Source organism: Alligator sinensis, unplaced genomic scaffold (genome assembly GCF_000455745.1).
Source record: "Alligator sinensis unplaced genomic scaffold, ASM45574v1 scaffold566_1, whole genome shotgun sequence".
NCBI lineage: Eukaryota > Metazoa > Chordata > Crocodylia > Alligatoridae > Alligator > Alligator sinensis.
This window is the reverse complement of record NW_005842017.1, coordinates 1,803,040-1,813,212: the sequence shown is the minus strand read 5'-3', so window position 1 is coordinate 1,813,212 and position 10,173 is coordinate 1,803,040. Positions and strand designations below refer to the sequence as shown.

At 39.9% G+C, this 10,173-nt stretch overlaps 1 protein-coding gene across 28 annotated transcripts in view; it reads left to right on the top strand.

Moving 5' to 3' along the window:
* The window catches only part of PCBP3 (poly(rC) binding protein 3), a 247,485-nt gene that overhangs the window by 176,245 nt on the left and 61,067 nt on the right, over nucleotides 1-10,173 (top strand). For all 28 annotated transcript variants that reach the window (XM_025202249.1, XM_025202248.1, XM_006022070.3 and 25 more), the window contains one exon: nucleotides 5,294-5,335. In XM_025202249.1, coding sequence (XP_025058034.1) covers nucleotides 5,294-5,335 — 42 coding nt within the window. The remainder of the gene's footprint in view (nucleotides 1-5,293; nucleotides 5,336-10,173) is intronic.

The window sequence follows — 10,173 nt, the reverse complement described above, 5'->3', positions numbered from 1 at the left end:
TTTTTGTTGTCCTTAATCCTGGACACTAGCCTGAGCTCCATCTCTGCCTTGGCCTTCATAATAGCCCTTCTACACTCATAGGCTGAGGAGGAGTACTCCTCCTTGGTAATAGCTCCTCCCGTCCACTAGTTGTACACCTCCCTCAGGCATTGCTGAATGCCCTTGCTGAGCCAAGGGGGTTTCTGAGCACTCTTATCCCCCTTGCTTCTCTCAGGGCCTGTTATCCTTTGGGCCTGAAGGATCGCCCCCTTAAGGTATGACCATCCCTCGTGGACTCCCATCTCCTCTACCTTCTGGGCCCTTAGTGCCTCCCCCACTAGTCTCCTAAGCTCATTGAAGTTGGCCCTTCTGAAGTCAAGGGCTTTAGCCTTGGTGTGAGCCCTGGACACCCTGCGTTGGATAGTGAAATCCAGCATGTGATGATCGCTATTGCCCAGGTGGTCAAGGACCTGCAGTCCCCTCACCAGGTCATCCCCCCATGGCCAGGACCAGGTCCAGCAAGGCGTTACCCCTAGTGGGGCTGTGCACCTTCTGGATAAGGTGAAGGTCCTGTAATACAGCCAGGAACCTACGTGAGCGGTCAGACCTGGCTGTCTGCTCCTCCCAGCAAATGTCTGGGTAGTTTAGGTCACCCATGACAATAACATCCCTTGACCTAACCGCCTCCATAAGCTGACTGGAGAAGTCCTGGTCTAGCTCTTTATTGCCTTAGTCTTACCAAATACCACCAATTCCTTCCGGATGCCTTGGTTTAATCTGTTTCCCAACAGCCTGCATTGCTCCCATTCTCCCTAAAATACCCTTTCTACCTGCCATAAGTTCTCCCAGTGCCTGGCAACAACTTTAATTACCTCAGGCTTTCCCATTCTGCTAACAACCTTCTCATCTCTCAGTCCCAGTCTATCCTAACCCTCCTTGCAACATCCAGCCAACTGTCTCAGGCTCTCCCATCCCACAATACGTGGCCACCTGTCTCAGCTCTCCCACTCTTCCATATCCTCCATTTTCTTTCAAGGCTTCCTAACTCACTTATTCCCAGGCTCCTGGTGTCTGTACGCCGTCCCCACGTATCGCATGAACAATGATTTCTGCTTTCCCACCCTACTTGGCCCTCAGCCTGGGGCACCCTGAGCATAGTCACTGACTGTTACAAATAGCAAATGGAGCTACACCCATGGGAATCAACAGCAGTTGACTGTAGTTGGAGTGAAGGGCCAGGAGCTTATGCAGTGACTGAGTACTAGTCACAAGTCAAAGTAGTACAAGTGAGTGCATTCACCCTTTAATAACTTACTGCACAGCTTCTCCTTCCATGCTTCCAAAAGCCATCCTGACCTTTGAGCAGGATTCCAGAAGCAGCTCAGGTTCTGTAGAGCCTGGGGCCATGTGGCTGTTTTAGGAGTTGTATACATGCCCTGACTTCTGTACAGATGGCACAAGACCCAAGCCTTTGTGGGCCATGGTTTCTGTCCCTTCTTGGGAGGGGAAGCCTCAGACATAACTGACTGCATATCTCCAGTATCACAATAATAGAGTAATCCACATAACGTAGCTCCAGGACTTGGAAGAATATGCCATATCATAGCGTCAGGGGGTACTTGAGCAAATGTATGGGTGGGTTAAGTCAATGGAAGCAGAGGAAGTTGCATGTAAATCTACCCAAAGTGAGATGCCATGGATTTTTCCATGTGCTTTTGACTGGCAATATCTGAAATTGGGTTGGGAAATGCTGATGTTAAAAAGTAATTACTGAATTGTAATTTCACTTTTTAAGAACATTGACTTTCATCTGTGCAGGACACCTTCATATCTGTAACTAACTCGGCATTTAAAGAAAGACATTCGGTAGAATATCCCCAAGAGGCTGGACATATTTTAAATATATTCTTGAATGTTATGCTTATTGTCCTACTCTTTAAATTTCTGTAATCAGTGAAACCTGTCTAGAATTAAGTAAGTATATTACTGAATACAGAGTATAACTTATCATCCATTTGGATCCTGTTTGTAATCAGTTGCTGTAAACTGTAGATGGCAATGTACAATGTTCAAAGTCTGACCTCCAAAAGAAAATTAGTCAAAATATCAAATTGAAATTCAAAGGAAAATTTAACATTTGAGAGAACAGCCTCAATCAGCTGTCCTTATTACTATACTTTATGAGAAAAAGATATGAGTGGGGAATTTAACCCTTTGGAGACTGAGGAAATCCAGAATGTGCCTTAAGAAATGGTAATGTTCTATATGTCAAAGAATTTTTGCTTCCAGAAATGAAAACCAAACAACAACAAAAAATGCTTGTTGTCTTTTGGTCTCCAACCTTTCTGCTCTTGTTGTTCTTCACCCAGCCAATCTAGGGATATCACTGAAGTGACCAACTTGTTGATTTGGAGCAATGTTGTAACTTTTTGACCATTCAACATTTTTCTTTTCTGTGCTGTCTTTACTCTCCCTTTACAAACTGTTATCCATCTTTTATGCCATTTATTTTGGAATCATCTGAAAATGTTTTGACTAGTAAGATATCCCAATAAGATCTTTGATACTAGAGTATCTAGTATATGGCTGTTTGTATCTGTAGTGCTTATTTTTGAGGGGATAAAAAGAATATATTAAGGATTGCTATAAAGCTTTGATAAAAATCCAAGATCCCTTGCAAATACCAAACTAGATCTCAAGGTTATAGAGAGGGAAATTTGCTGTAATGCAGACAGTAAGCACAAGGCTCATATATCACTTAAATGTAACTTATGCACTATTTTGAGGGCATAAGTGAGATGTAAGTGGCATACTTGCCTTGTATTGGCTTCCTGCACAGAAATACATTTCACCCTAATATGGCTTTATGGTGTATGTATAGATTTAGCAAGGTATAAATACTGCACATTTTATAATAGAAAACAAAATATTTGAAAAAAAATCCGCTTTGCTTTGTGTTACTTTCCACAATATATGAGTAGGTATTTGTGTTACCTTTGCAAAAGTCAATGACTATATCACAGATATCACCGGTACTGAGTCTGATTCACTTACCTGGTTTCACCGTGGTGAATACAAGCAATCTCTTCATTTTTAATTCTGTACCTCATGGGATATGTTAATCAATGACTGTATGCATGTTCTTTATATAAAGGCACTTGTTTAAACTTTTTAACTGCACAGCTCAGCAAATTCTGTCAGGCTGAAAAACCATATTGTTTTTACTCTGATGAAAAATATGCACATGTTTTGTTTCAGTGATTTTTTTTTTTTTTACTAGTGTTCATTTGAATAAAGCATAGAATGCCTTCATTTGTGATGGTCCTGAGAGGGAAGTTTCTGTCTGTTGAAGCCAGTACTGAGAACAGAGAAAACTCTTCCATTTTCTGAATTAAACCTTTTTCACCTGTGCCAGTCACAGCTGGACCCTGGGCTGGATTATTTTTCTTTCTTTATAAACACTGCCTTATGGAATAATAGATTTAAGAGCTGCCCATTAATTTGGATAGAAATAGGCTGTTCAGACTCCTTGTGCATCTTTATAAATCCCAGCCATAATATCTGGCAGTGTACATGAATATTCATTTGGATAAAGGTTCCAGTCCTGCTAGCAGTTACCAATAGAAGTTTTGTCTAAAGTAAGTACCCTCTGTCTGCACTCTTAATATGCTTTCTGAATTACCTATTTATTTTACAAGTATGGATCATGAATGGGTGGAAAATAAAAACAATTAATGGACTTTGAAGTGGGTAAATTCAGTGCATGATGCATGCTTTCTAAGACTCAGGCCATAAGCATAGCTGAAAGCTGCCAGATTCAGAGCCTGGTTAATATTGGCTCCAAAGTTGACTGCTGTATCTTTGCTTATCTATGGCTGACATTTATAACTTTGCACAGTGCAGTTCCATTAAACTATATTTATTATAGTGAGAGCAATTACTTAGAAAGTCCAGTCCTAAAAGTTACCAAGTGCCCCTAACACGAGGTTGCTGAGTTCTTGTCAGATGCTCAGTATCCTATGGGACCAGGCTGATAAAAGCAACTCCTGCTTAGAGTTGTGCAATTTTTAAATTAAAGTTAGAATGTTATGAAAGAATGATCTCTACATAGAAGAAAATGAGCCTTCAGAAATGTGTTTGAAAATGTAGTCCAAAGGGCTTTTATATGTACTCCGGAAATGTCTCTATCGTCTGAATTTTAATGGTCTCAGTTCCACAGCCTGTCTGCATATAAACTGTCTGTCACCTGCCACGAGGAACTTCTGTGTTGCACATACCCAGCAGATGCAAAATAGAGCCATGACTCCTGCAAACAACATGCAGTATGTTTTTCTAGTGTAACATGAAATCGAAGGGTGATGAAATTACTTCACTTACTATGAAAATATTTCCATGATTGTGACTTCACTGTCATAGTCACAGGGCTTACTGTGCCCTGTGAAATTGGTATGGAGATTAAAAGAGAATATAGTCAATCACTTTAAAACTTCCATTCATTTAACAAATGTGCTTTTTATGTGTGATCTTAAGATGTTTTTTGGAACTAAAACCAGTCTTAGTTTTACACACTGTACTATCCAGTTCAGTCCCTGCAATGTTCTGATCATCCAAATCTTTCTTGGAAAGATGTAATCAGATCACAATGAGAGGTTGGAAATAATCACATTACGAAGAGTTGTTTTAAGCAAACCAGCTGCTGATATGTATTTGTAGGGCTTCCCGAGCATAACTGTGTTAAAAAAATCTTGTACAGCAAAGTGTGTATTGGGTTTAAATACTGTATAGCAGTTCTGTAGTTCTGGCTTGGTGTTGAATGCTGAATTAGAAATCCTATAATCCAAACAGAGGCATTTTGGGATTTCTCTGTATGCTTGCTAAAAAGCTCTATTTTAAATAATTATATTATAATTATGTAATTTAAAGGACTGTTCTGGGTCTTTTTACACAGCAGTGCTGCTGCTTGTTGCAGAAACCTTTTTAAGAGGGAAGGCATGTTATTTTCATGACATCAGTCCAATGGTCTGGATTAGAAAGCAGAGTGTTTTATAGTCGGCATTCCAAAGAATTACAGCTGAAAGGAACTGAACAGAGCAATTTTAACATTGACTGTAGGGTACTATGGAGAAGGATGAGGTTGCCCTATCTGGCTTAATTTATATGTGAATGTACATGTCAAAAAATCAAAATACCTTCTCTGTTTTACCATGTGGGTTATTGAAAGGAAAAATAATTTGGTAAAAAAGGCTCAGGTGAGACATAGGATTTAACTGGATGCTGCTGTAAAGTCTAATAATATATATTTTTTCTTTTGCAGGCCTATACAATTCAGGGACAATATGCTATTCCACACCCGGATGTGAGTTTTACCCTAATTTTTCTTATATCCATTCTACTCTTCTATGTCACCTGCATGCTTCTGTTAATTACTACTAATATTAATATTACACAATAATATTAATACTGTATTCTCAAAGTAACTGACCATGTGTAGTATCTGTAATACCTTGAATAGCCTTTAACCTATTAGCACTAAACTTTATTAATATTGAGGACTTGGCCTGATGCTAAATTACTGCATTGTTCAGTGCTATCCCTTTACTAAGATATACATCCTATATGCATTTTGTGCCTTAGAGAATGGTCAAAATAGTTTTTCACCTCTACTTCCTCATCTTCATTAAATGTTGATAATCAAATGCATACAATGACTTATCTAGGCGCTCATGTGAAAGGGCAGATGTATTTGAAAACTTAGGGTATTATGGCTGTCTCAAAAACTTTGCTTTCAGAGCTGTGCCTTCCCATAAGTTTGTCATTAAATATGTTCTCAGTCTTACTAGAAAGGAAGTCTGTATGACAATGCTGAATTCTTCCCATTGTTCAAAACAAAATAGTTCAATAACTTAAGCACAGACTATAAAATGCTAAGTTTGGTGAATGGGAACAAACATCCCAAACATTTTATTTGGCATAACACAGAGATGAGACCCCAAAAGTTGCCTAGCAATGAGTCGGTCAGCAAAGCTTTCTGTTGTGCATGATTTATCTGTAGGAAAGGATATAGGTAATTATAGCTAATTCTTGCTACTTTCTGGCTGTTCTGGTGATCTCAGTATTTGGTGGGGAGCAGGAGTGAAGAAAAGGAGAAGAAAGGACTGCTGTTTCTTAGTTAAATTATTTTTTTTCTTGATGTCTACTTCTAGTGATATAAACCTGGGTACAGGTGGCAAAGGGCACATCCCCTTTGCAACCTTCACCAGTATGCCTCATTGGCAGTTTCTTTAGTGTTTTACCCCAAAGAAAATTAGGATCAGTACATGAAATCCCATGTATAGGTACAACCTCCACAAATAAACCAGTCCACAGCCTCAGGGAATTGCCTGGCCTACCTGTTTGCTTCAATTTCTTAGGGATGTGAATGAAGAAGCATGAGAAACCCACTTCTCGTGGTAGTATCAGTCTGCACTATACTACAATGAATTAGGTTAAGTACGTTACCACTTCTTCAAAAATTGAGGGTGTGTGCTTGCAGTTCCCAAGACTCCTAGCTGAATTTGAAGGCCGAAGCTGGTGAGACAGGTGCTTTGAACTTCAGATCTGTATTTCTATGAGTTGTATCTTAAAGTGTGTTGTATAGGAAGCCAGACTTAGGCTCTGAGATATCTCTGGTATGAGAGAATTTCATAAAGAACAACCTGTGAAAGGAAGAGTCCCTGTCTTCCATGGACTTCATGATTGGCAGAAGCATGTGAAACACCTAGTTAACTAAGACCCAAGAGAGGTCATCTCTGAGATAACAGTGATCTAAACCACTGAGGATTTTGTAATTATAATCAACATCTAGAATTTCACCTGGAAGTGAATTGCCAATTAATGCAGTGGACAGAGCGCAAGTGTAATAGTCTTTTCTCTTTATTCTGGCCTAGCCAGTGATCAATAGCATCATCTTATAGTAGCTGAAGTTTGCTGAAGGTTGCCTTTCTTGGTACAGCAGGCTATAGTTTATTGTTGAGGTAAGAAAGATGGATGAAACTGTTCAAGTGAAAAGAAGCAGCCTCTTTGCCATCCTGAAGTGAAAGGAAGCACTTCTGCTATACTGTTCTCTGAGAGTCCATGAGCAGGAAGGAATCTAGTGAGATCTCAGGCTTGAGGCCCACTGTTACCATTGGCATCCCAATTTTGATGGATTATTTAAACTAGCTAGCTTTCCTCCATGGCCCAAACTTCTGTTGAGAAAGCCAGGAAATTATCTAATGTAGATTCAAAGAAGAGGAGATGCAGACCTGTGTGTCCTCAGTCTCTTGGTTATGTGTTGGTTCATAGCTCCTCGTGACATTCTCTGGTGGCTTTACATGGACATTAAACAAGGGGAAAGATGGAATTGACCCTCATGGGATGCCATGGCTAACCCCATTGATAAGAAGAAGCAGTTACCCAAAACAGCCCTTTGAATTCTATCTTAAATTGAATGGAACCACTTTAACCACTTTGTCCAGTCCTTCCAAGACAAATTGGCAGCCCTTTGTAGTCAGTAGCATCGAAATCATTAACAGGATCTAGGCATACTAGCACAAATAACTGATTTCTGTTCTTATCCTGAGGAGGCTGCTCACTACCACAACCTTTTCAGAAGAGAAGTGTGTCAGACTTTTGATGATTGTCATGGGTTTTACAATTGAAAGATGAGCCAGGTAATAGTATGTTTGAGAGCTGGGCAAATAGGTACTCTTTGAGAGCCACATGCGAGTTCTTTGCCCCTAAAGACACAGGCATTCACCACTGGATTCCATTAGTCAGAGAAAACGGGACTGGGCTGGCAATGCATGAAGATACATTTACTAGTTCTCACTTTGTAGTTCCAGAGAATATCCTTCATACCTAACCAGTGTTGTTTGGGAAGCAAATTGATTGCTCTCTGCAGTGAGAAACAGTCCATTTTGTAGGCTAGCAAAGGCAGTTTGATTTATTCCCAAAGCTCACTATCTAGGAGCATTCCAATGGTCAGGGCATGGCAGATGCTGAAGCAGAGGACAGGAACAACTGCACAAACTTAATGGTGTTTTATGAAACATTTAGTTTGTTGCGAATCAGAGCAGCAGCCAGCAGCTGCCTGACTTACACCGGAGTGTTTAGATTTAGAGCTCGGCAGGCGGGTAGTGATGGATGGAGTGGAATTAACCAGGCACAGACACATGTAGGTTACAGGAGTTTGTTTACTTACGTCGCCTAGATAGTGGTGGACGACGCAGGCGAGCCTTTGTTCCGTTACAGCTTCGGTTATAGAGTTGAATATACACATATAACTTCGGTTACAGAGTCGAGTACACGCACGCAGTTAGGTTACAACGAGATAACGACGGACGTGGCGCCGGGAACGTACGGTCGCGCTTGCAAGACTTTCTTCGTCAATATTTTACGCTGACGGGGCGATTGATTGGGAATTGATCAATTTCCCAATTCTCTGGTGACAAGCACAGGTGTTTCCTGTGAGATCCCCAGAGCTCTCCGCCTTGGGCGGAAACTGTTAAACTATTTATAGGCAGAGGTGTTTTACAGGAATATCCAATGGTGAACCGTTATATGGAATCTTTAATTTTTGGCAGGTGGCAGCTCTTTGTCTCCTCAAGTTATAAGGTAGTGGGTTAGGTTTCTCTACCTGTTACGTGTGTGCTACGTGTGAGGAGCTTACGTTTATCTTTGGACCAATTATATATAGTTTCCCCTAGCATTTTATTTCAGCTGACCAATTATCTGCAGTACACCACCAGCGTTTTGTTTCAAGGAATTTCTTGGCAGGGATGTCTTTTAACCCTTAATATTCAAAATGAGGATGATTTGAATGGTATCTCTTGCTCAGTGGCATGGGCACAATTTAATTGGGTTGTGACATATTTATGTTTAGAATCTCTGGAAAATGTCACAATTTTCTTTTCTTTTTTTTTTTTTTAAAGAAAAAGGCACTTGAAAATCCAGTTTTTTTGTTGGAGGTGGGGGGCAGGTAATTAAAAAAATGAATGTTTGTGTTTTTTCATCCTTCCCACTTCCTCTCCAGTTCTTTGTTTTCCCTCTTATTTCACTGGAGAAAATTGTGGAGTACACAGGAAATGGAAAAAGCTAAAAATGAAATAGTTTCAGAGACTGAAATTTCTTTCTTTTTTGTAGAAAATTTAGAAAAAATGTGAAAGATTACAGAAATTACCCACCAGGTTTTTAATTTTAAGTAAATCTTACTTTTTGTCAAACATATAAATCAAATAATATTTTGAACTCACTTTTGTAGCTACAGATCTAGATATAGATATGGAAAAATATATAGCTATAATATTTCACTTCCTTATCTATGCTCTGTTTGCTAGTCTGAAAGTTTTAGGACCAAAGAGGCTACATTGATTTCAGAGAGCTGCTTCTCTGAGCTGGTCTATGCCAATATTAGGATTGGGGAAAGACCTTGTTCTCTTAAAGTGATGATTAAGCCATAATACAGGCACATTCATTTTACCTATGCCTGCCAAACTGTTGTTGTCAGGGACTTGATCCAGTGAGTATGTATTGCATATACAAGGTCAGAAATGTCTGGGATAAATCTCTGAGAGTCATGAATGACTGATCCTAATGAGATAATGGTTATATCATACTTACGTTACAATCCATCTGCAGGTGTATTGAGAGGGCCGCATCATCTTATGCTGTGCTTTTGTCGGATTTCATAACCTCCAAAGGTTGGCCATGATGGGTGCTTGGCTGTAAAACTTCCAGATAAAAGTGATGCCCTTTGGAGCTATAGCAAATAATATGGTGACTCAGGATATGAAACTCTCCCTCATGAGGTAGTACCAAGGTAGTGCTTCATTACAGTGCTGGGGACCAGGATTGTTTTTTCTATAGACTGCAATAATTTTTGCGCAGTGCTTTGACGATTGCAAAAATATTGGGTAGATGACTGGTAGAATGGAGCTGTTCTGTTATTTATTTGCCTGATTCTCCTAATACCCCTGTTTAAACACTAAACAAATATAGGCCAAATATAGTACTTGGTTGAGAGAGGAAGGGAATATGGAGATTTGTATCTTTTGGGGGCAGCTACATGTGCTATCAATTTGACTGAATAAGCTCTGGCACAGTTTGCGCCAGAATTTATTGTTTCTGGATGTCACATTTACATGCGTGTCCAGGACTGCAGCATGTTGAGCTAGA